Genomic DNA, 26125 nt, shown 5'->3' with positions numbered 1-26125 from the left:
CAATTCATCCAGCCTGGTGCCTTATCCACTTGGAAGTACAGACAGCCCATTCAATATCTCCTCGTGATCAATTTTAAAGCCTTCTAGTGTTTGAACTAACTCCTCTTGCACCATGGCTGGGTTGCATCCACATCCTTGGTAAAATAGATGCGAAGTATTAATTTAATTTACCAGCGATGCCCTCTGCATCCATGCATGAACCCCATTTTTAGTACTGTATTGGCCCTACTCATTTTAATTTCCTTTAGCTCTCTATATGCCAAAATAAGGGATTTGCTTTTATGTTGGCTGCCAGTCTTGTTTCATACTCTCTCTTATTTTCTCTTTGACCCCCCACCCTGTCTGGACTCTTTAAATTCACCATGGTTCTACATACAACATAGAACATAGAAAATGTTCTTAATTGTATTTTCTACCTGACACTTGTCATAAGCATTTCTTCTTCTTTCTCCCAATCTCTAGCTCTTTTGTCACGAAAGGAGCTTTGAATTTATTTGCCCTACCTTTCTTTTGAGGGAATATACCTAGACTGTGCCCAAATTATTTCTTCTTTGAAGCCCATTCTACAGTGACCATCTTACCTGCCAACCTTTGACTCCAATTTATTTGGCCCAGATCCATTCTTATCCCAATGAATTTAGAGTTTCCCCAGTTAATTAGTCTTACTGGTTTGTTATTTGTCTTTTTCTATAGTTAGCCTAAACTGTTTAATACAATGATCACTATCCAATGATCACTATCCCCGAAATGTTCTTCTACTGACACTTGATCCACTTGGCCCATCCAATTCCCGTGAATCAGGTCTTGCAGTGCCTCCTTTCCCGTCAGACTGGAATCCATCATCTGTAGAAAACTTCCAGAAGTCCCCCCTCTGCCTTTTATACTGCTACTACTGTGCTAGTTTATAGTTTATACACCTGAGGAAGGAGCAGCGCTCTGAAAGCTAGTGACATTGAAACAAACCTGTTGGACTTTAACCTGGTGTTGTAAGACTTCTTACTGAGTTTATAGTTGAAGAAAGTCCCACATTGTAACTTTTGCAATTTGTTTGCAAATTTGTTCGTCTACATCCTCCCTACACCAAGCCATGTACCTGCACCTTTTATATTCCTTAGCTCTAGCCAAATAAGATTTGGACCTTGGCTCCTGTGAGATATCGTCTGCCTCAGTACTGCAATGCTTTCCTTAATCCTGCCACTGCCCCACCTTTTCCTCTGTACCTATCTTTCTGAATACCCTGTATACAAAAATATTTAACATCCAGTCCTGTCCTTCTTTGAGCCAAGCCTCTTATATCCACAACATAATATTTCCACGTCAGCCTATGCCTGCAACTCACTAAACTTATTAACCACACCCAACGCATACACATACATGCACAGTAACCCTGATTTAGACTTTGCAAATCTAATTTTCAGATTACCGCGGACCTAAATATGCCTCTTTGATGCACATGGTTCACCTGATGCAATATTTAGGCAGGCCTCCAAATGGGCAAACTGACTGCATGCCTCACCACCACTTTTCTCAAACTTTCTATACGAAACATGCAAAACATACAAATATGGGGCAGGAGTAGGCCATTCAGCCCCTTGAGCCTGCTCCTCCATTTATAAATCATGGTTGATCTGATCGTTACCTCAAATCTGCATCCACTTACCCCGGGTAACCTATCACTCCCTTGTTTATCAAGAATCTATCCACCTCTGTCTTAAAAATACCGGTAGGCGTTGGAGTAGATCCAGGGTAAAAGTCTGGGAACCTGTGTTTTAATCCTACCATGGCAGATGGTGGAATTTGAATTCAATAAAAAAATCTGGTATTGAGAGTCTAAAGATGACAATGAGATCATTGTGCATTGTTTCAAAAACCTATCTGGTAACTAAATCTCCTTTAGTGAAGGCAACCTGCTACCCTTACCTGGTGAATGGTGGTGGACAATTAAGCAACTAACTAGAGGATGCAGCTCCACCAATAATCCCATCCTCAATGATGGAGGAGCTGAGCACATCAGTGCAAAAGATATGGCGGAAGCATTTGCTACAATGTTCAGCCAGAAATGCTGAGTGGATGATTCATTTCAGCCATCTCCAGAGATTCCCAATAATCAGAGAGTCTTCAGCTAATTTGATTCATTCCACGTGATATCAAGAAATGGCTGAAGATACTGGATACTGCAACGACCATGGACCTTGACCACATTCCAGCAATAGTATTGAAGACTTGTGCTCCAGAACTTGCAGCACTGCTATCCAAGCTGTTCCAGGACAGCTACAACACTGGCATCTACCCGGCAACGAGGATAATTGCCCAGGTTGTCCTGTACACAAAAAGCAGGACAAATCAAATCTGTCCAGTTACTGCCCCATCAGGCTACTCTCAATCACGAGTCAAGTGATTAAAGGGGCCATCAAAAGCGCAATCAAGTGGCACTTTCTCAGCAATAAACTGCTCACTAACGCTCAGTTTGGGTTCTGTCAGGGTCACTCAGCTCCTGACCTTTTTACAGCCCTGGTTCAAACATGGACAAAAGATCTGAACTCCAGAGTGAAGTGAGAGTGACTGCCCTTGCCATTAAGGCAGCATTTGACCTTGTATGGCATCAAGCAGACCTAGCAAAACTGGAGTCAATGGGAATCAGGGGGGATACCCTGGTTGGAGTCACACCTATTACAAAGAAAGATGGTTGTGATTGTTGAAGGTCAATCATCTCAGTTCCAGGACATCACTGCAGGAATTTTTCAGGGAGTGCCCGAGGCCCAACCTCTGTAGCTGCTTCATCAATGATCGACCTTCCATCATAAGGGCAAAAGTGGGGAAGTTCGTTGATGATTGCACAATATTCGGCACCATTTGTGATTCCTCAGATAATGAAGTAGTCCATGTGCAAATGCAACAAGACCTGGACAATATCCAGGCTTGGGCTGACAAATGGGAAGTAACATTTGCACCACACAAGTGCAAGGCACTCATCATCTCCAATAAGAGATTATCTGACCACCATCCTTAGACATTGAATAGCATTACCATCACTGAATCCCCCACTATTGATATCCTGGAGGTTACCGTTGGCCAGAAACTGAACTGGACTATCCATATAAATACTATGGCTACCAACACAGTTTCGAGCCGAAGTATGCTGCAGTGAGTAACTCATCTCTTGACCAATCCACCTGCCCCACCTCTTGCCATCCCCCCCCCCACCCTCGAAGAATGTCCACAATCTACAAGGCACAAGTCACATGCTTGCATGTGCAACCCCAACAACACTCAAGAAGCTTGACACAAGCAAAGTAGTCTGCTTGATTAGCATCCCTTCCACTAAATTCACTCCTCTACCACAGTGTGCACGATATTTCATTGAATTTACAGTGCAGAAGGAGGCCATTCGGCCCATCAAGTCTGCACCGGCTCATGGAAAGAGCACCCTACCCAAGGTCAACACCTCCATCCTATCCCCATAACCCACTAACCCCACCCAACACTAAGGGCAATTTTGGACACTCAGGACAATTTAGCATGGCCAATCCACCTAACCTGCACATCTTTGGACTGTGGGAGGAAACCGGAGCACCCGGAGGAAACCCACGCACACACGGGGAGGATGTGCAGACTCCGCACAGACAGTGTCCCAAGCCAGGAATCAAACCTGGGACCCTGGAGCTGTGAAGCAATTGTGCTATCCACAATGCTACCGTGCTGCCCTAATATATCAGATACTAAGGTCACCAAGTCTCCTTAGACAGCACCTTCCAAGACATGACTGCAACCATCTCGAAAAACAAGAGCAGTAGTTACATGGGAACAGCACCCCCTCGAAGTTCCCACCAAGACCATGTCTTACTGACTTGGAAAAATATCACCATTCCTTCACTGTCACTGGGTCAAAATCCTGGAACCCCCTCCCTAACAGCACTGTGGTTGTACTTAAACCACATAAACTGTAGCATTTCAAGAAAGTAGTTCACCAGCACCTTCTCAAGAGCAATTAATGTTGGCATAGCCAGCGATGCCCACATCTTGTAAATGAACTGAAAAAAAGTCAAAGACTCTGCTTCCACCACCTTTTCAGGAAGAGAACGCCAAAGACTCATGATCCTCTGACCAGAATCTTAAGGCTCTGGTCAGACCCGATTTGGAGTATCGTGAGCAGTTTTGATCCCTGTATCTAAGGAAGGATGTGCTGGCCTTGGAAAGGGTCCAGAAGAGGTTCACAAGAATGATCCCTGGAATGAAGAACTTGTCGTAAGAGGAACGTTTGTGGACTCTGGCTCTGTACACGTTCGAGTTTAGAAGGATGAGAGGGTTTATTGAAACGTACAAGATACTGCGAGGCCTGGATAGAGTGGATGTGGAGAGGATGCTTCCACTTTTAGGAAAAACGAGAACCAGAGGACACCATCTCAGACTAAAGGGACGATCCTTTAAAACAGAGATGAGGAGGAATTTCTTCAGCAAGAGGGTGGTGAATCTGTGGAACTCTTTGCCACAGAAGGCTGTGGAGGCCAATTCACTGAGTGTCTTTAAGACAGAGATCAATAGGTTCTTGATTAATAAGGGGATCAATGGTTATGGGGAGAAGGCAGGAGAATGGGGATGAGAAAATATCAGCCATGATTGAATGGCGGAGCAGACTCGATGGGCCAAGTGGCCTAATTCTGCTCCTATGTCTTATGGTCTTATCCTGAAGAGAAAACAATTTTGCCTCAGTTTTAAACGGGTGATCCCTTATTTTTCCGGCAGTGACACCTAGATCTGCCATTGTCTCTAAATTGTTACACAGTTTGAACTAAATATTGAATCAAAGCTGCTTTCCTCACTTCACACCACAAACTCAGTTTTCTTGCAGACAGCCACATCCTTCTCTCGTAAATGAAAACGGAACATGCCATGTACTCAGCAGGTCTGGTCGCATTTGCGGAGAGAGAGAGAACGGAGTTAAAATTTAAGGTCAATGACAGAACTAATGACTAAGTGGCTGCCTGCAATACAGTGAAACTTGGACAACATCCAGACTGGAGCTGATCAAGGTAGCAAACAATGTCCATCTCCAACAAGAGAGAATCTAACCATCTCCCATGACATTCAACTACATTACCACCAAAAAATCCTTGATCCTCAACAGCTTGGGGACTAACATTGCAAGAATTACTTCATTGGTTGTAAAGAAAGCATTGCGAACATGTAACACCTTTCGTGATCTGTGGATATTCCAAAGCACTTTGCAGCCGATAAGTACATTTTGTAATTATAGGATCAAAGACAGCAATGTGATAATTTTCTGGCTGATTATTATGGGATAAATATTGGCCAGCGCGCTATGGATAACACTCCTGTCTTTGAAGTAGTGTCATGGAAATGTTTGCATCCTGCTAAGAGGGCAAATTGGGTCTCAGTTTAACGTATCATCCAAACGTATCCCCAGCAGTGCAGGAATCCCTCAGTACTGCACTGAAGTGTCAGTCTGGATTTTTGTGCTCAAGTCCTGGAGTGGGACCTGAATCCATAACTTACTGGTTCAGAGGAGAGTATGCTGCTTGAACTACAGGGTATCCTGAGGTCATGAAAGGTGCTCTAAAATGTATTTTTTGAAAAATGTAACAAACTCGTTTCTGGATTACCAATTATTTTGAACAGATGTCTGTATTCGCAGAATGCATGTACATTGTTTTTTTTTTTTACTGTGTCAATGTTACAAGCCTGATATGAATTCTTAAAATCTGACAATGAATTGCTCCAGTACAGATCAAAATTTAAACTTTTCTTTCGCGACTGATTCCATCCCTCCCTGGCAACAATCTGAGATTAACCCAGTCTGTTCACAAGCTTGGTGCCACATTTGACCCTGAGATGAGCTTCCAAGCTCTTTCCTTCCATCACTAAAACCACCTATTTCCACCTTCATAACATCACCCAACTTCTCCCATGTCTCAGCTCATTTGAAACAACGCTCATTCTTGTTTTTAAACTACCGCTGGACTTGACTACTCCAATGTACTTCTGGCTGGTCTCCCACATTCTACCCTCACAAACTTGGGTTAATCCTGTCCATGCCTGAACTCTCTCAAGTCCCATTCACCTATCACCCCAGTGCTTGCTGACCTACATAGGCTCTCAGTTCAGTACCATCCGTGATTTTAAAGTTTTCATCTTTGTTTTCCAATTCCTCCATAGCCTCATCGCTCCCTATCTCTATAAATTCTTTTAGCTCCATAATCCTCAGATAACTGCACTGTTCTAACCCTGGTCTCCTTCAGCTTTCCTGATTTTAATCACTGGTTCAGATGAGAGTATGGCACAGTGGTTAGCACTGCTGCCTCACAGCGCCAGGGATCCTGGTTCAATTCCGACCTGGGTGACTGTGTGGAGCTTGCACATTCTCCCCACGTCTACGCGGGTTTCCTCTGCACATTAGTTTCTTCCCACAGTCCAAAGATGTGCAGGTTAGGTGGATTGGCCATGTTAAATCGCCCCTTTGGGTCCAGGGACGTGCAGGTCGGGTTGTGGGGTTACGACGATAGGGCAGGGTGAATGGGAGACCGGGCGTGCTCATTCGAAGGATCAGTGCAGACTCGATGGGCTGAATTACCTCCTTCTGCACTGTAGGGATTCTAGGATTGTATTGAGAAGAAACTTCCAGCCACATCAATACTCTTGTGACAAGAGCAGGTCAGAGGCAAGATATTCTATGGCAAGTAACCCACTTCCCCAAAGCCTGTCCATCGACAAGACATAACTCATAGAATCCCTACAGTGCAGAAGGAGGCCATTCGATTCAGATCTACACCGACCCTCTGAAAAAGGCATCTAACCTAGGCCCACGTGTCCACCGTAACTCCCTCACCCCACAACCTTTTGGACAGCAAGGGGCAATTCAGCACGGCCAATCCACCTAACCTTCACATCTTTGGACTGTGGGAGGAAATCAGAGCTCCCGGAGGAAACCCACAGACACAGGGAGAACAGATTCGAACCCAGATCGCTGGCGCTGTGAGGCAGCAGTGCTAACCACTGTGCCACCCAGGAGTGGAGAGGAATAGTCTGAACCTGCCTGGATGAGTGTAGCTGCAACAGCACTCCATGAGCTCAATCCCATCCAGGACAAGCAGCCTGCTTTATCGACACCCCTTCTACCACCTTAAACATCCACTTCCTCCACCACCAGTGCACAATGGCAGCAGCGTGAGCATCAACAAGGTGCACAGTAGCAACGCGCCAAGAATTCTTTTACATTTAACAGCACCGTCCAAACCTGCAAGTTCTTCTACAAGTTACACACCAGACTGATTTGGAAGTATATTGCTAACATGGTTGGATTGAAAATCCGGCAACTCCCAATATAAAAGGGTATACCTACACCTCTTGGATAACTGGAGTTCAAGGTGACTTGCCATCAAATTTCCAACATCATTTAGGGACGGATAGCAAATGTTGGCCTTCTCAGAGATGCCCATGTCCCACTAATGAATAAATTAAACTGTCTGAGATTGAAGCAAACTTGGCACTACATTTGGCCCAAAAACTAGCATCTGCTTTCCACATATCCACACCATCGTCAAACTCAGTACTTTGACCTCCATCACATCCTCTGACTTTGCTCCTGCATGATCTCATCTGCAGCTTAAATCTTCACCCATGCCCTTGTTATCGAGTTGAGACTAAACTCACACAATGATGTGCAGGCCTTGGTGATACCACATCTCGAGTACTGCGTACATGTTTGGCCTCCTTACCCAAATGATAATGTAATTGCATTTGCAGTTCAGAGAATGCTCACTTGAGTGATTCTTGGGATGAAAGGGTTATCTTCTGAGGAAAGTTGGAACTATACCCATTGGAATTGTGAAGAGAGGTGATCATATTGAAATGCAAAATCCTGAGGGGACTTGACAGGGTGGATGCTTAGGAAATGTTTCCCCTAGTGGGGGAGTCTAAAATTAAGGGGCACAGCTTAAAAATTAGGGTTCTCCCATTTAAGAACGAGATGAGATGGGCAGCACGGTAGCATGGTGGTTAACACAATTGCTTCACAACTCCAGGTTCGATTCCCGGCTTAGGTCACTGTCTGTGCGGAGTCTGCATGTTCTCCCCGTGTGTGCGTGGGTTTCCTCCAGGTGCTCCGGTTTCCTCCCACAGTCCAAAGATGTGCAGGTTAGGTGGATTGGCCATGATAAATTGCCCCTTAGTGTCCAAAATTGCCCTTAGTGTTGGGTGGGGTTACTGGGTTATGGGGATAGGGTGGAGGTGTCGGCTTGGGTAGGGTTATCTTTCAAAGAGCCAGTGGGCCGAATGGCCTCCTTCTGCACTGTCAATTCTATAAAAACTTTTTTTTAGGGTTATTGGCCTGTGGAATTCTTGGGTTGGGTCAATGAATATATTCAAGTTTGAGTTAAGATAGAGTCTTGATCGACAAGGGATTCAAGAGTTTATGGGGCAGAAAGAAAAGTGGAGTTGAGGCCCGAATCAGGTCAGTCATTGAATTGGTCCCTGGGACCAATTGGTCTACTCCTGCTTCTAATTCTTGTTTTGTTGGCCAGCCTCCCATTTACCACCTTCCATAAACTTGAGCTTGTCCATATCCTAACTCGTACTAGGTTCTGTTAAAATTTCCCGTTACCCATGTGCTCACTGACTTAGACTGGCTCAGTTATACAATGTCTCATGTCAAAATTACATCTTTGTTTCCAAATCCTTGGCCTCAGCCTTCCCCATCTTTAAAAAAACCCAAAATTGCTGCAATTTTCCAATTTTACTTTTTCTGCATCCGCAATTTAATTGCTCCACTACTGGTGGCTGCATTTTCAGATGCTAAGGTCCCAAAAGCTGGAATTCTCTCCCTACTTTTGACTAAATCTTTAACACACTGCTTCGAACCTAATTAGTCATAGAGTTCTACATCACAAAAAGGCCATTTGACGCATTATGTGCTGGCCATCAAGAACCTTTGTATTCTAATCCCATTTTCCAGCACTTGGTCGGTAGCCTTGTATGCTAATCCTCCCTAACCCCCTCTTCCTCACTTTCCACCTATAAGGTACTCCTCAAAATCCACCTCTTTGATAAAGATCGTTATCTGGCCTAAAAGTTCTCCTTGCGTGACTAGGGGCGAAATTCCCCACCAACGGCGCGATGTCCGCCGACTGGCGCCAAAAACGGCGCCAATCAGACGGGCATCGCGCCGGCCCAAAGGTGCAGAATGCTCCGCATCTTTGGTGGCCTAGCCCCAACATTGAGGGGCTAGGCCGACGCCGGAGGGATTTCCGCCCCGCCAGTTGGCAGAAATGGCGTTTGTTGCCCCGCCAGCTGGCGCAGAAATGCGACGTATGCGCGGGAGCGTCAGCGGCCGCCGACAGTTTCCCGGCGCATGCGCGGGAGCGTCAGCGGGCGCCGACAGTTTCCCGCGCATGCGCAGTGGGGAGAGTCTCTTCCGCCTCCGCCATGGTGGAGGCCGTGGCGGAGGCGGAAGGGAAAGAGTGCCCCCACGGCACAGGCCCGCCCGCGGATCGGTGGGCCCCGATCGCGGGCCAGGCCACCGTGGGGGCACCCCCCGGGGTCACATCGCCCCCCCCCCAGGACCCCGGAGCCCGCCCACGCCACCTGGTCCCGCCGGTAAATACCAGGTTTGATTTACGCCGGCGGGACAGGCAATTTCTGGGCGGGACTTCGGCCCATCTGGGCCGGAGAATTGAGCGGGGGGGGCGGTCCCACCAACCGGCGCAGCCCGATTCCCGCCCCCGCCCAATCTCCGGTACCGGAGACTTCGGCGGGGGCGGGGTTCACGGCGGCCAACGGCCATTCTCCGACCTGGCGGGGGGTCGGAGAATGGCGCCCTAGGTGTCAGACTTGTTTTATGATGTTCCTTTGAAATATCTTGGGGTATTTCTGTCAGAGTGCTATATAAATTTAAGTTATTGACAAAGCTTCTGGTCACCTATTCCAACATTTCCTCACATGACTTGGTGTCAAGTTCTGTTTATATGTTCAATAAATAAATGCAAGCTGATCTTGTTGCAAGGCTGCTTCAATATGTAAATCAGGATCCTCTATCAAGTCTAGGATCTAAAATGCAAAGCTCAGTACAGAAGGTCATGCACAATCCACTTAATCGTGGCAGGTGATGAGAAACCTAATCATCAGTGACTTAATGCACCATTGAACAGAGCGCAAAACAAAGCTCAAGAAATTCTAAGTCTTCATATTTGTGGACTTGGAAGAAGCAGGAGCACTTCCCAAGACCCATAAAAACTCAGGCTGCTTGAGGCCTTCCATGTGATCACCTCTTACTCCCAAGACCCTATTGCTGGTTGACTTAGCATAGTAGCTGTCCAATTTTCCACCCTCAGCAACAAGTGTGCTGCAGGGAGGCACCATTGCAGCATCAAGACAACACTCAAATTTAGCACAGGTCTTATGCAGGCTGGGCATGGTTGATGTGCAGAGTACTAACTCTACCAACTTTTCTGATGCTCCGTTGAATTTCATCCCCAATGTGAACAAGTATTACATTATTTGTTTAGATGCTCAATACCATACCACAGATAATGCTCGTCAATTTCCTTCACACCCCGAATGTTCATACACAAGTTGTTTCCAGTGGGGACAACAGAGTCAAGTGAGCAGAGAAGAAATTAAGCACAAACAGAAATCCATTGATCATAGGAGGGTATCAAAGTGGAAGCTGGGTTACTTTCAAACAATGTTGAAGAACAACATGATCTCACATCATTCACAAAATTCACCAGGCTGCCTTACAGGGGAGGTATGAACATTAAACACGTTATTAACGATAGTCAAGTCTGTTTGAAAATAACCCAGCTTCCACTTTGATGCCCTCCTATGTTTAATAAGTCGGGCTAAGTATTGTCAGCGTGCTTATGGGATATGTTTATAGATGATGTCTATAAGGACTTTGGTGCTCTTGATGTAGAGTTCAAAAAGGTTCCACCTTGTTTGGAATTTAATGTCCAGACAGTAAACTCCTGTTGTTTGCGCCTCTCTTTCCACCCCCCCCCACCCCACACATGAATTTGTTTATCCGCCTAAATGTAGCTACAGACGTAATCATGATTCGTAGCCCCAAAACTTCATTCAGCCACAACATTCTCTGGGAGAAAGTGAGCACTGTACATGCGCCGACTCTACGTATACCCAAGTTCGCCATTCGTGACTTTGCACATCCCAAGAATTCATGGGAAGAGAACCTTTGGAAACAGTGGGAGTTTACTTTACAATGAACCACGGAGTTAAATCAAAGAAGATGACCAAGACAGAGCGGAGTGTCATTAATGTGAATAGGGAAGCTCAGTTTTTGGAGAAAATCAATGCTTGGCATGGTTCTTCATTTGTTTAATCTTCAAAAATGAAAGAATTGAAAACGACATATCAAAGTCCAATTATTTCACGTTATAAAGTCCAATTTGCTGCTTTGAGTGGATTCTTCATTCCTGGGAAATTTCCAGCATTAATCAAACATGGAAATGTCACAAGGAATTCTGCAAAACCTGACTAAACAAAGATTCTTCAGAGGTTAATTTGGGCATTTGTTATAGTGGAAAAGAAGAACAGTGATACAAATTCCCCACAAATCCTTTTGCAGACAAGCTTGGAGGATGAAATTCATGTGGATGGCTTCTAGTAGATCCTCAATAATACTAAGACTGATTAAAAAGCAGTTTGAAACTCATACTAAAGATGCAGTTTGTATTTAATATAATGGCTTCGGATAATTTCCTTCCACATTAGTGTGCTCATTGTCTGATCTATCCTCTTCTTCTCACGACAAGCTAATGGTCTCTGAATAGAAATGATCCAATGGCCTCTTGAGCCCGCTCTACAACTCAATACAGCATGGCTGGTCTAGAGCATGAACTCCATTTTCCCGATTCCCCGAGATATCATAGAATACCTACAGTGCAGGAGACCATTCAGCCCATCGAGTCTGCTCTAACCCTTCAAAAGGCCACCATACCCAGGCCCAATCCCCCAACCTATTCATGCAACCTTACCCTAGGGGCAATTTAGCATGCCCAATCCACCTCGCCTGCACATTTTTGGACGGTGGGTGGAAACCGGATCATCCTGAGTAAACCCATGCAGACATGGGGAGAATGTGCAAACTCTACAGTCAGTCACCCGAGATCTGAATTGAACCTGGATCCCTGGCGCTTTGAAGCAGCAGTGCTGACCACTGTGTCACTGTGCCACCCATATCAAAATCTGTTCCTCTCAACCTTAAATAAACTCCACAATCGAGCATTCACAACTCTGAGTGAAGAAGTGTCTCCTTACCTCAATTCTAAATGATAGTCCCCTTATCCGGAGACTGTGCCCCCATGTTCCAGATCGCCAGCCAGTTATACATTTCAATGGGATCACCTCTCATTCTTCTGAACTTAAGAGTGTATCGGCTCAATTTACTCAGGCTCATATACCCTTAAGTATGAAAGAGTACTCTAATGTGGTCTCACCAAAGCCCTGTACAGTTGTATCAGGACTTCCTTATTCTTGTATTCCAGGTTTCTTGTAATGAAGGTCATCATGCCATTTGCTATCCTAATTTCTTGCTATATCTGCATGCCGATTTTGTATTCCTTGCACCAAAGTCTCTCTAAAAATTTAGAAATTTCAAGCAGATTTAAAAATATTCTGCTTTTCTGTTCTTACTGCCAAAGTGAATAGTATAACCCCACCCCACAATATAGTCCATCTGCCATCTTGTTGGGCACTCCGTTAACTGCCTACATCTCTTTGAAGCCTCTGTATCCTTCTCTCAGGTTTCATTCCCACGTAGCTTTGTACTGTAAGTAAAGTGTGATACATTATTCAGGGTGTCTTTGTCAAAAGTCATTAATATAGATTGCAAATAGCGCAGGCCCCAGCACTGATCCTTGCAGCACTTGACTCGGCACTACCTGCCAACATGTAAGCTATTGATTCATCCTCATCTACTCTACCAGTGACATCCTTAAAAAATGTTGAATAACTTGCAATGATGCAACCACAGATTTGAGCCAGGGAGGTGGGATGGAAATTTTCGGATATGGGAGGAGAAGGGGATTAAGACGCTAAAAAATGTGTTTCTTAGGGGTCGGTTTGCAGGACTGAAGGAGCTGGAAGCGAAGTATGGGCTGGAGCGGGAGGGAAGTGTTTAGATACATGCAGGTTCGAGATTTTGCCAGAAAGGAGATACAGAGCTTCCCGGAGGAAACTGCCTCCACATTGCTGGAGGTGGTGCTGACGACAGGGGCACTGGAGAAGGGGGTAGTGTCAGCGGTTTACGGAGCTATTTTGGAAGAGGATAAAGCACCACTGGAAGGGATCAAAGCAAAGTGGGAGGAAGAGTTGGGAGAGGTTATGGAGGAGGGGTTCTGGTGTGAGGTGCTCTGGAGAGTAAATGCCTCCACCCCGTGCACGAGCTTGAGGCTGAGACAGCTGAAGGTGGTATACAGAGCACACCTCACGAGGGAGAGGATGAGCCGATTCTTTGAAGGAGTAGTAGATGTGTGTGAGTGTTGCGAGGGGGCAAATCACGTTCATATGTTTTGGTCCTGTCCAAAGCTAGAGGATTACTGGAAGAAGGCTTTTAGGGTAATTTCCAAGGTGGTGCACGGAAACTGGACCCAGGTCCCCGGGAGGCCATATTCGGGGTGTCGGACCAGCCAGGATTGAAAACGGGTGTGGAAGCACATATCATAGCCTTTGCCTCGTTGATCGCCCGAAGGCGGATCCTGTTGGGATGGAGAGCAGCCTCTCCACCCTGTGCCCTGGCGTGGCGGGAGGCGCTGTTGGAATTCTTGACTCTTGAGAAGGTTAAGTTTTAACTGAGGGGAAGGACAATTCATGGGCATTATTCACTGTGCACTTTCAAGAATTGGATAACATCGAACATTAGTTTGGGGGGGGGGGGGGGGGGGGGGGGGGTTGGAGAATAATTAAAAAAAAAAAAAAAAACTTGCAATGAACCATAATTGGCCAAATTATAAACTGTGAGGAGGATAGTGATAAATCTAGGGCACATAGACAGGCTGCTGGAATGGGAGGACAAGTGGCAGCTGAAATTCAATGCAATAAGTGATTCATTTTGGTTGGAAGGACGAAGAAGCGCAATATAAAATAAACGGTGAAATTCTATAGGATGCAGATGCAGAGAGAACCTGGAGCATATGCACACAAATCACTGAAGGTGGGACAGCAGGTTGAGAAAGCTGTTCAACTAAGTGAATGCCAGAGCTGGCCCAAGTGACCGAATAGCATACACTCATTTCTATTTCCCACTCATAAATTACTACTCAGTTGCATACAACTATTTACTTCATAGATTGCCTTTCACAAGACTGACAAAATCTAGTAAATTTCAAAAATCTTTACCAGCTAATAAATTAAGTACAGATTTCTGCAAAAATTTGCATATCATTTGATGTTGAATATTCCTTTCCAAATTACCTTCAGCACATTTGACGGCACTGGTACAGACATCGACAATCTGATTATTTTCAACTTCAAATTTCATGCGCTCATACTCCCTCATCCTAGACATGGCTTTGTCTAAGTGAATGACAGTATTACCTGTATTCATAAAAAGCACACGCTATAGAAAAAAAGCAGATGGACATTTTCTACTTCTACATACATTTAAAACACTGATAGGTAAACTAGGTTAGACAAGGGATACTTCAAATTTTAAAAGTTTAGAGGTCTGCACTTTGAAGTCATGTCGACATCTTGGAAGTTGTTTATGATAGGTTAAAAATGCACAAAACTGCAATACACAACTGAATTAGGAAATTATGCTGACACCAAATTCAGAATTTATATTAAATTGTCATTTCAAATTCAAATTAATTTTTTTTAAATAGCATATTACAATACAATCCAATGTGGCATTGTGTAACTAGTTAAACACAGGAAATATAAATCCAAATTTGTTAAATGTTTATTGTCCAGTTTAAAATTTTTAACTAATCTTCAAAATTTACCTAAATCATCATTAGCAAAGGGTTCTAAATTGGAAGAAGCAGACAACATGCTGGCATTTTCCAAGGATTCTATATACTCTGCATCTTCATGCTGAAGATCTAGTCGAGCTTGATGGTCAGCGGTTTTTCCACACACTTCCTAAAACACATTAAAGGGACAAAATGCAATATTACTCAACAGCAAGTGTAATACAATAACTAACATCTGTACAATTTGAAAGAATTATTCTGCTCTTCAATGTACTGGTCAACATTAGTCCCTTAAATAATACTACCAAAATACATTATCTAGTCATTTGTTTCAGTTTGTGAGACACCTTCCTATACTCAAATTGGCTATTATGCTTGCTTCCAAAACAGCAAACTTTAAAAAGCAATTCTTTGGCTGTAAAGCACTCTGGGACATACTTGGGTCATGGAGGGGACTATATGAATGGAAGTTTGTTCATTCCTCTCATCTTCCTCCTCCCACAGTGCCCTTTGCATTCACTTAATCAGATCCAAGAGTCTGTCTCTCTTTCTTCGAACTTCCGTTTCCTCTTCAATGAGATCTTTTTCCCCCTTTCCTGCCAAGTGTCTCTCTTTTGTCCAGGATTGAGAGCGTAACATGTTGCCAAACTTTCAGCAAGTATGAAACCCATCTGTCACTAAAAAGCAACTTTTTATTTTTGCTGTTCAACATTTTCAATCTTCACTTCCTCTGCTTTCTCAGATATGTATTCTCCTCAAGCACTTAATGTATCCTTGACACACAATGGGCCGAAGGACCTCTTTTTGTGCTGTCAAGCTCTCGGACTCTCTCCCCTTATCCAACCATATTTGTTTGTAACCATAATCTTTTTTTAAATATTTTATTGAAAATTTTTGGTCAACCATCACAGTACATTGTGTATCCTTTACACAATAATATAACAGTATAAATAACAATGACCTGTTTTATAAACAAAGAATAAATAATATATAACAAAAACGAAAACTAAAACTAAATGGCAACTGCCTTGTCTCAGATAAACACTCTCCAAAAATATGATTTAACAGTCCAACATACAATTATTCATAGCAACGACCTATACATATTATACATATATATTAACAACCCTGAGAGTCCTTCTGGTTCCTTCCACCCCCCCTCCGGGCTGCTGCTGCCTTCTTCTTTTCCATTCCCTCGATCTTTCTGTGAGGCATTCGACGAACGGTTGCCACCGCCTGGTGAACCCTTGAGCCGATCCCCTTAGGACGAACTTAATCCGTTCCAGCTTTATAAACCCTGCCATGTCATTTATCCAGGTCTCCACCCCCGGGGGCTTGGCTTCGTTCCACATCAACAGTATCCTGCGCCGGGCTACTAGGGACGCAAAGGCCAAAACATCGGCCTCTCTCGCCTCCTGCACTCCCGGCTCTTGTGCAACCCCAAATATAGCCAACCCCCAGCTTGGTTCGACCTGGACCCCCACTACTTTCGAAAACACCTTTGTCACCCCCACCCAGAACCCCTGTAGTGCCGGACATGACCAAAACATGTGGGTGTGATTCGCTGGGCTTCTCGAGCATCTCGCACACCGATCCTCTACCCCCAAAAATTTACTGAGCCGTGCTCCAGTCATATGCGCCCTGTGTAATACCTTAAACTGAATCAGGCTTAGCCTGGCACACGAGGACGATGAGTTTACCCTACTTAGGGCATCCGCCCACAGCCCCTCATCGATCTCCTCCCCCAGCTCTTCTTCCCAGTTCCCTTTCAGCTCATCTACCATAATCTCCCCCTCGTCGCTCATTTCCCTATATATATCTGACACCTTACCGTCCCCCACCCATGTCTTTGAGATCACTCTGTCCTGCACCTCATGCGTCGGAAGCTGCGGGAATTCCTCACCTGTTGCCTCGCAAAAGCCCTCAGTTGCATATACCGGAATGCATTCCCTTGGGGCAACCCATATTTCTCGGTCAGCGCTCCCAGACTTGCGAACTTCCCATCCACAAACAGATCTTTCAGTTGCGTTACTCCTGCTCTTTGACATATTCCAAATCCCCCGTCCATTCTCCCCGGGGCAAACCTATGGTTATTTCTTATCGGGGACCCCACCAAGGCTCCCGTCTTTCCCCTATGTCGTCTCCACTGTCCCCAAATTTTCAAAGTCGCCACCACCACCGGGCTTGTGGTGTATTTCTTCGGTGAGAACGGCAATGGGGCCGTCACCATAGCTTGTAGGCTAGTCCCCCTACAGGACGCCCTCTCCAATCTCTTCCACGCCGCTCCCTCCTCTTCTCCCATCCACTTACTCATCATTGAGATATTGGCGGCCCAGTAGTACTCACTTAGGCTCAGTAGTGCCAGCACCCCCCTATCCCTACTACGCTGTAAAAATCCCTTCCTCACTCTCGGGGTCTTCCCGGCCCACACAAAACTCATGATACTCTTTTCGATCCTTTTGAAAAAAGCCTTCGTGATCACCACCGGGAGTCACTGAAACACAGAGGAATCTCGGGAGGACTACCATTTTAACCGCCTGCACCCTCCCTGCCAGTGACAGGGATACCATGTCCCATCTCTTGAAGTCCTCCTCCATTTGTTCCACCAATCGCGTTAAATTTAACCTATGCAATGTACCCCAATTCTTGGCTATCTGGATCCCCAAGTAACGAAAGTCCCTTGTTACCTTCCTCAGCGGAAAGTCCCCTATTTCTCTGCTCTGCTCCCCTGGATGCACCACAAACAACTCACTTTTCCCATGTTCCGTTTATATCCTGAGAATTCTCCAAACTCCCGAAGTGTCCGCATTATCTCTGGCATCCCCTCCGCCGGGTCCGCTACGTATAACAACAAATCATCCGCATACAGAGATACCCAGTGTTCTTCTCCTCCTCGAAGTACTCCCCTCCACTTCTTGGAACCCCTCAATGCTATTGCCAGGGGCTCAATCGCCAGTGCAAACAATAATGGGGACAGAGGGCATCCCTGCCTTGTCCCTCTATGGAGCCGAAAGTATGCAGATCCCCGTCCATTCGTGACCACACTCGCCACTGGGGCCCTAAACAACAGCTGCACCCATCCAACATACTCATCTCCAAAACCAAATCTCCTCAGCACCTCCCACAGATAATCCCACTCCACTCTATCAAATGCTTTCTCGGCATCCATTGCCACCACTATCTCCGCTTCTCCCTCTGGTGGGGGCATCATCATTACCCCTAGCAGCCTCCGTATATTCGTATTCAGCTGTCTCCCCTTCACAAACCCAGTTTGGTCCTCATGGACCACCCTCAGGACACAATCCTCTATCCTCATTGCCATTACCTTGGCCAGAATCTTAGCGTCTACATTTAGGAGGGAAATAGGTCTATAGGACCCGCATTGCAGCGGGTCCTTTTCCTTCTTTAGGAGATGCGATATCGTTGCCTCAGACATAGTCGGGGGCAGCTGTCCCCTTTCCTTTGCCTCATTAAAGGTCCTCATCAGTAGCGGGGCGAGCAAGTACACATATTTCCTGTAAAATTCAACTGGGAATCCATTCGGTCCTGGAGCTTCCCCGCCTGCATGCTCATAATTCCTTTCACTACTTCCTCTATTTCAATCTGTGCTCCCAGTCCCACCCTTTCCTGCTCCTCCACCTTGGGAAATTCCAGCCGGTCCAGAAAGCCCATCATGCTCTCGCTCCCATCCGGGGGTTGAGCTTCGTATAATTTTTTATAAAATGCCTTGAACACTCCATTCATTCTCTCCGCTCCCCGCTCCATCTCTCCTTCCTCATCCCTCACTCCCACTATTTCCCTCGCTGCTCCCCTTTTCCTCAATTGGTGGGCCAGCAACCTGCTCGTACTGTACTGTACACCCTGTGCCTTCCTCCACTGTGCCTCTGCAGTACCCGTTGTCAGCAAGTCAAATTCTACATGTAGCCTTTGCCTTTCCCTGTACAGTCCCTCCTCCGGTGCCTCCGCATATTGCCTATCCACCCTCAGAAGTTCTTGCAGCAACCGCTCCCGTTCCCTACTCTCCTGCTTTCCTTTATGTGCCCTTATTGATATCAGCTCCCCTCTAACCACTGCCTTCAGCGCCTCCCAGACCACTCCCACCTGGACTCCCCATTATCATTGAGTTCCAAGTACTTTTCAATGCACCCCCTCACCCTTAGACACACCCCCTCATCTGCCATTAGTCCCATGTCCATTCTCCAGGGTGGGCGCCCTTCTGTTTCCTCCCCTATCTCCAAGTCCACCCAATGTGGAGCGTGATCCGAAATGGCTATAGCCGTATACTCCGTTCCCCTCACCTTCGGGATCAACGCCCTTCCCAAAACAAAAAAGTCTATTCGCGAATAGACTTTGTGGACATAGGAGAAAACCGAAAACTCCTTACTCCTAGGTCTGCTAAATCTCCACGGGTCTACTCCTCCCATCTGCTCCATAAAATCTTTAAGCATTTGGCTGCTGCTGGCCTCCTTCCAGTCCTGGACCTCGACCTGTCCAGCCCTGGTTCCAACACCGTATTGAAATCTCCCCCCATTACCAACTTTCCCACCTCTAGGTCCGGGATGCGTCCTAGCATACGCCTCATAAAATTGGCATCATCCCAGTTCGGGGCATATACGTTTACCAAAACCACCGTCTCCCCCTGTAGTTTGCCACTCACCATCACGTATCTGCCCCCGCTATCCGCCACTATAGTCTTTGCCTCAAACATTACCCGCTTCCCCACCAATATAGCCACCCCCCTGTTTTTCGCATCTAGCCCCGAATGGAACACCTGCCCCACCCAACCTTTGCGTAGTCTCACCTGGTCTATCAGTTTCAAGTGCGTTTCCTGTAACATAAGGCAGACGTGGTTAAGTTTCTTAAGGTGTGCGAGTACCCGTGCCCTCTTTATCGGCCCGTTCAGCCCTCTCACGTTCCACGTGATCAGCCGGGTTGGGGGGCTTTTTACCCCCCCCCTTGTCGATTAGCCATCCCCTTTTTCCAGCTCCTCACCCGGTTCCCACGCAGCTGTGTCCCCCCCAGGCGGTGCCCCCCCGCCCATCCCACCCCATGCCAGCTCCCCCCTCTCCCCAGCAGCAGCAGCCCAATAATTCCCCCCTCCCACCCCCCCCGCTAGATCCCCCACTAGCGTAGTTACACCCCCCATGTTGCTCCCAGAAGTCAGCAAACTCTGGCCGACCTCGGCTTCCCCCCGTGACCTCGGCTCGCACCGTGCGACGCCCCCTCCTTCCTGCTTCCCTGTTCCCGCCATGATTATCATAGCGCGGGAACCGAGCCCGCGCTTCAACCCTTGGCCCCGCCCCCAATGGCCAACGCCCCATCTCCTCCACCTCCTTTCCTCCCCCCACCACCTCCTGTGGAAGAGGGAAAAGTTACCACATCGCAGGATTAATAACATAAAACTCCTCTTTCCCCCCTTTTTACCCCCCTCTTCGCCCCACCACTTTGTTTCAAACGTTCTTTTTTTAATAACCCGCTCATTCCAATTTTTCTTCCACGATAAAAGTCTACGCCTCATCCGCCATCTCAAAGTAGTGGTGCCTCCCTTGATATGTGACCCACAGTCTTGCCGGTTGCAGCATTCCGAATTTTATCTTCTTTTTGTGAAGCACCGCCTTGGCCCGATTAAAGCTCGCCCTCCTTCTCGCCACCTCCGCACTCCAGTCTTGGTATACGCGGATCACCACGTTCTCCCACTTACTGCTCCGAGTTTTCTTTGCCCATCTAAGGACCATCTCTCTATCCTTAAAACGGAGGAATCTCACCACTATGGCTCTAGGAATTTCTCCTGCTCTCGGTCCTCGCGCCATCACTCGATATGCTCCCTCCACCTCCAGCGGACCCGCCGGGGCCTCCGCTCCCATTAACGAGTGCAGCATCGTGCTCATATATGCCCCGACGTTCGCTCCCTCCGCACCTTCAGGAAGACCAAGAATCCTTAGGTTGTTCCTCCTCGCGTTGTTCTCCAGCGCCTCCAGCCTTTCCACACATCGTTTCTGGTGTGCCTCGTGCATCTCCGTCTTCACCACCAGGCCCTGTATGTCGTCCTCATTCTCGGCAGCCTTTGCCTTCACGACCCGAAGCTCCCGCTCCTGGGTCTTTTGCTCCTCCTTTAGCCCTTCGATCGCCTGTAATATCAGGGCCAACAGCTCCTTCTTCATTTCCTTTTTGAGTTCTTCCACGCAGCGTTTCAAAAACTCATGTTGTTCAGGGCCCCATATTAAACTGCCACCTTCCGAAGCCATCTTGGTTTTTGCTTGCCTTCCTTGCCGCTGCTCTAAAGGATCCACCGCAATCCGGCCACCTTCCTCTCCTTTTTTCATCCGTATCCAGGGGGGATTCCCTTCTGGTTCACCGCACAGTACTTTTAGCCGTTAAAATTGCCGTTGGGGCTCTTATTAAGAGCCCAAAAGTCCGTTCCACCGGGAGCTGCCGAAACGTGCGACTCAGCTGGTCATCGCCGCACCCGGAAGTCTGTAACCATAATCTTGTTTGTGTTTCCCACATTTTCTTCTATTCACATACATTTTCACCTCTTTCCCTATTCCTTTAATGCCGATGGCTCCTTAATTTCTGTTCTTTCTTTTTTACTTGTTGAATTTTTCACATTTTTCTTTTATTTTAATTGCACCATCGCAAATTTCCCTTGTTCTCCAAAATGTTTGAGCTTGTTACTACATCGTAAATCTGTGCTGATGAATTCTGCAATTCCATGTTGGATGCTCGCCAATCAATCGTCCATCATGTCACAGCACTAGAAACAACCCTACCAAAAGTCACAAGTGACTGTCTTTGTGACTGTGTTCATGATAAACTCTCTCTCATCACCCTTCCTAACCTGTATATTGCCTTTGACCTGGCTGCCACAAAAGCATACTCCAATGTCTCTTCTTTATTTTCTAGCTGGGTTGAACAGCCCTCCATTCTCATATGTCTAGTCATAGGCAAAGAATAATCATAGAATCTCTGCAGTGCAGGAGGCCGGCCATTCAACCCACTGAGGCTGCACAGACTCCCCGAAAGAGCACTTTACCCAGGTTCACTGCCCCGCCCACCCCACCCTACCCCGTATCCCAACCTGCACATCCCTGGACACTAAGGGGCAATTTAGCATGGCCAATCCACCGAACCTGCACATCTTTGGACTGTGGGAGGAAACCAGGACACCCAAAGGAAACACACGCAGACACAGGAAGAATGCGCAAACTCCACACAGTCACCCAAGGCTGGAATTGAACCCGGGTCCCCGACGAAATGAGGCAGCAGTGCTAACCACTGTGCCACTCCTAATCATAGAAGTTTACAGCATGGAAACAGGCCCTTCGGCCCAACCAGTCCATGCCGCCCAGTTTTTAACCATTAAGCTAGTCCCAGTTGCCCGCACTTGGCCCATAACCCTCTATACCCATCTTACCCATGTAACTATCTAAATGCTTTTTAAAAGACACAATTGTACCCGCCTCTACTACTACCTCTGGCAGCACATTCCAGACACTCACTACCCTCTGAGTGAAGAAATTGCCCCTCTGGGCCCTTCTGAATCTCTCCCCTCTCACCTTAAACCTATGCCCTCTAGTTTTAGACTCCCCTACCTTTGGGAAAAGATGTTGACTATCTACCTTATCTATGCCCCTCATTATTTTATAGACCTCTATAAGATTACCCCTAAGCCTCCTACGCTCCAGGGAAAAAAGTCCCAGTCTATCCAGCCTCTCCTTATAACTCAAACCATCAAGTCCCGGTAACATCCTAGTAAATCTTTTCTGCCCTCTTTCTAGTTTAATAATATCCTTTCTATAATAGGGTGACCACAACTGCACACAGTATTCCAAGTGTGGCCGTACCAATGTCTTGTACAACTTCAACAAGACGTCCCAACTCCTGTATTCAATGTTCTGACCAATGAAACCAAGTATGCCGAATGCCTTCTTCACCACCCTGTCCACCTGCGACTCCACCTTCAAGGAGCTATGAACCTGTACTCCTAGATCTCCTTGTTCTATAACTCTCCCCAACGCCATACCATTAACTGAGTAGGTCCTGGCCTGATTCGATCTGCCAAAATGCATCATCTCACATTTATCTAAATTAAACTCCATCTGCCATTCGTCGGCCCACTGGCCTAATTGATCAAGATCCCGTTGCAATCCTAGATAACCTTCTTCACTATCCACTGTGCCACCAATCTTGGTGTCATCTGCAAACTTACTAACCATGCCTCCTAAATTCTCATCCAAATCATTAATATAAATCACAAATAACAGTGGACCCAGCACCGATCCCTGAGGCACACCACTGGTCACAGGCCTCCAGTTTGAAAAACAACCCTCTACAACCACCCTCTGTCTTCTGTCGTCCAGCCAATTTTGAATCCAATTGGCAACCTCACCCTGGATCCCGTGAGCTTTAACCTTCTGCAACAACCTACCATGCGGTACCTTGTCAAAGGCTTTGCTAAAGTCCATGTAGACAACGTCTACTGCACTGCCCTTATCTACCTTCTTGGTCACCCCCTCAAAAAACTCAATCAAATTTGTGAGACATGATTTTCCACACACAAAGCCATGCTGACTGCCCCGAATCAGTCCTTGCCTCTCTAAATGCTTGTAGATCCTGTCTCTCAGAATACCTTCTAGCAACTTACCTACTACAGACGTTAGGCTCACCGGTCTGTAGTTCCCAGGCTTTTCCCTGCTGCCCTTCTTAAACAAGGGCACAACATTCGCCACTCTCCAATCTTCAGGCACCTCACCTGTGGCTGCCGATGATTCAAATATCTCTGTTAGGGGACCCGCAATTTCCTCCCTAGCCTCCCACAACATCCTGGGATACATTTCATCAGGTCCTGGGGATTTATCTACCTTGATGCGCTTTAAGACTTCCAGCACCTCCTCCTCTGTAATATGCACACTTCTCAAGACATCACTATTTATTTCCCTTAGTTTCCTAACATCCATGCCTTTCTCCACCGTGAATACCGATGAGAAATATTCATTCAGGATCTCACCCAACTCTTGTGGCTCTGCACATAGATGTCCTTGTTGATCCTTAAGAGGCCCTACTCTGTCCCTAGTTACTCTTTTCCCCTTTATGTATCTGTAGAATCTCTTTGGATTCTCCTTTGCATTATTTGCCAAAGCAATTTCATGTCCCCTTTTTGCCCTCCTGATTTCCCTCTTAACTCTATTTCGACAATCTCTATACTCTTCAAGGGATCCACTTGATCCCAGTTGTTCATGTACGTCATATGCCTCCTTCTTCTTTTTGACCAGAGTCTCAATATCTCGAGTCATCCAAGGTTCCCTACTTCTACCAGCCTTGCCCTTCACTCTAAAGGGAGTGTGCTTACCTTGCACCCTGGTTAACACATTTTTAAAAGCCTCCCATTTACCAGCCGTCCCTTTGCCTGCCAACAGTCTCCCCCAATCTACCTCTGAAAGTTCCTGTCTGATACCATCAAAATTTGCCTTGCCCCAATTAAGAATTTTAACTCTTGGGCCAGACCTATCATTCTCCATAGCTATCTTAAAACTAATGGAGTTATGGTCACTTGTCCCAAAATGATGCCACACTAACACTTCTGTCACTTGCCCTTCCTTATTTCCCAAGACGAGGTCAAGGTTTGCCCCCTCTCTAGTCGGTCCATCCACATACTGAATGAGAAATTCCTCCTGAATACACTCCACAAATTTCCCTCCATCCAAGCCCCTAATGCTATGGCTGTCCCAGTCAATGTTGGGAAAGTTAAAGTCCCTTACTATTACCACCTTATTTTTCTTGCAGCTATCTGTAATCTCCTTACATATTTGCTCCTCAATTTCCCGCTGACTATTTGAGGGCCTGTAGTACAGTCCTATCAAGGTGATCTCTCCCTTCTTATTTTTCAGTTCCACCCATATAGACTCAGTGAGCGAACCCTCGGATATATCCCCTATAAGTACTGCCGTGATGTTCTCCCTAATCATAAATGCCACTCCCCCTCCTCTCTTACCTCCTGTTCTAGCCTTTCTATAGCATCTGTACCCCGGAACATTGAGCTGCCAGTCCTGCCCCTCCCTTAGCCATGTTTCAGTCATAGCTATAATATCCCAGTCCCATGTGCCCATCCATGCCCTGAGTTCATCCGCTTTGCCCGTCAGGCCCCTTGCATTGAAATAAATGCAGTTTAATGTAGACTTTCCTTGCTCTCTGCCCTGCTTTCTCTGGTCATGCTTTACACACTCTCCCTTCCTGCCTTTTGTTTCCGTCCCCACTGACTTCCTACATCGGTTCCCATCCCCCTGCCACATTAGTTTAAACCCTCCCCAACTGCACTAGCAAACACACCCCCGAGAACATCTGCTACGGCTTCGCTTTTTGCTCTCATGCCATTAGCTTTGTGCCCCCTCCATACATGCGACACAGAAATAAAATTATCAGAAAATACATCATGAACCACATGGACACTGATGACACCCAGTTCTAACTCATCACCACCTCCCTAGAATCCTCAACCATTACTGATTCGTCACACTGCTTGTTTGACACCCAGTACTTGAGGAGCAATTCAATATTGGGCAAACTCTGTTCCCCAGCCACCTACTCCATTCCTCTCCTTAGCCACTGTCTAAGGCAGAACCAAAACATACACAACCTTGTCGTTTCCGACCACATCTACAGATCATCAAAACCGTGTACTTCGAACTCTGTAACATAGCCCATGTCCAACCCGTCTCAGCTCATCTGTCTCTCAAAATCTTAGCCCTTTAAGTTATCTCGAGACTCAAGTTCAACAACATGCCTCTCACGTTCCATAAAATTATCATTGAAAACTCTGTTGTCTATGTTCTCTCATAAAATGCAATGTGTGCATCCCTGCAATCCGACACTACCTTGATTTAAAAATCCTCATTCTTGTATCTGTCTTAGCTCTCCCTGTCTACAGACTCCTCCATTCCTATAATTCAACAAGATCTCGGTGTTCCGTAAATTTTAGGCTCTTCTGCATTTCACCAATAAGAGTTGCATCACTGGAAGCTGTCGAGGCCCTCAGCTCTGTACTTTCCACCCTGAATTTGAGTCTCTTTCATTTATGAGGGCACTCTTTATAACTCACCGTCTAAATGTCTCTTCTTGTAGACTGTCAAATTCTGTCACATTTTACTTAATGATGCTTTCATGAAGGAAGTATGCTTGGGATG

General features: G+C 46.3%; 1 protein-coding gene across 8 annotated transcripts in view; it reads right to left on the bottom strand.

Annotated features, from left to right (window-relative positions):
- The window catches only part of pcm1 (pericentriolar material 1), a 313048-nt gene that overhangs the window by 72707 nt on the left and 214216 nt on the right, over positions 1 to 26125 (bottom strand). For all 8 annotated transcript variants that reach the window (XM_072496879.1, XM_072496880.1, XM_072496881.1 and 5 more), the window contains 2 exons: positions 14976 to 15114; positions 14443 to 14565 (listed from right to left, as the gene is read on the bottom strand). In XM_072496879.1, the coding sequence (XP_072352980.1) occupies positions 14443 to 14565; positions 14976 to 15114 (262 nt within the window). The remainder of the gene's footprint in view (positions 1 to 14442; positions 14566 to 14975; positions 15115 to 26125) is intronic.

Source organism: Scyliorhinus torazame, chromosome 3, assembly GCF_047496885.1.
Source record: "Scyliorhinus torazame isolate Kashiwa2021f chromosome 3, sScyTor2.1, whole genome shotgun sequence".
Classification (NCBI taxonomy): Eukaryota; Metazoa; Chordata; class Chondrichthyes; order Carcharhiniformes; family Scyliorhinidae; genus Scyliorhinus; species Scyliorhinus torazame.
This window is presented reverse-complemented; position numbering and strand designations above follow the sequence as displayed.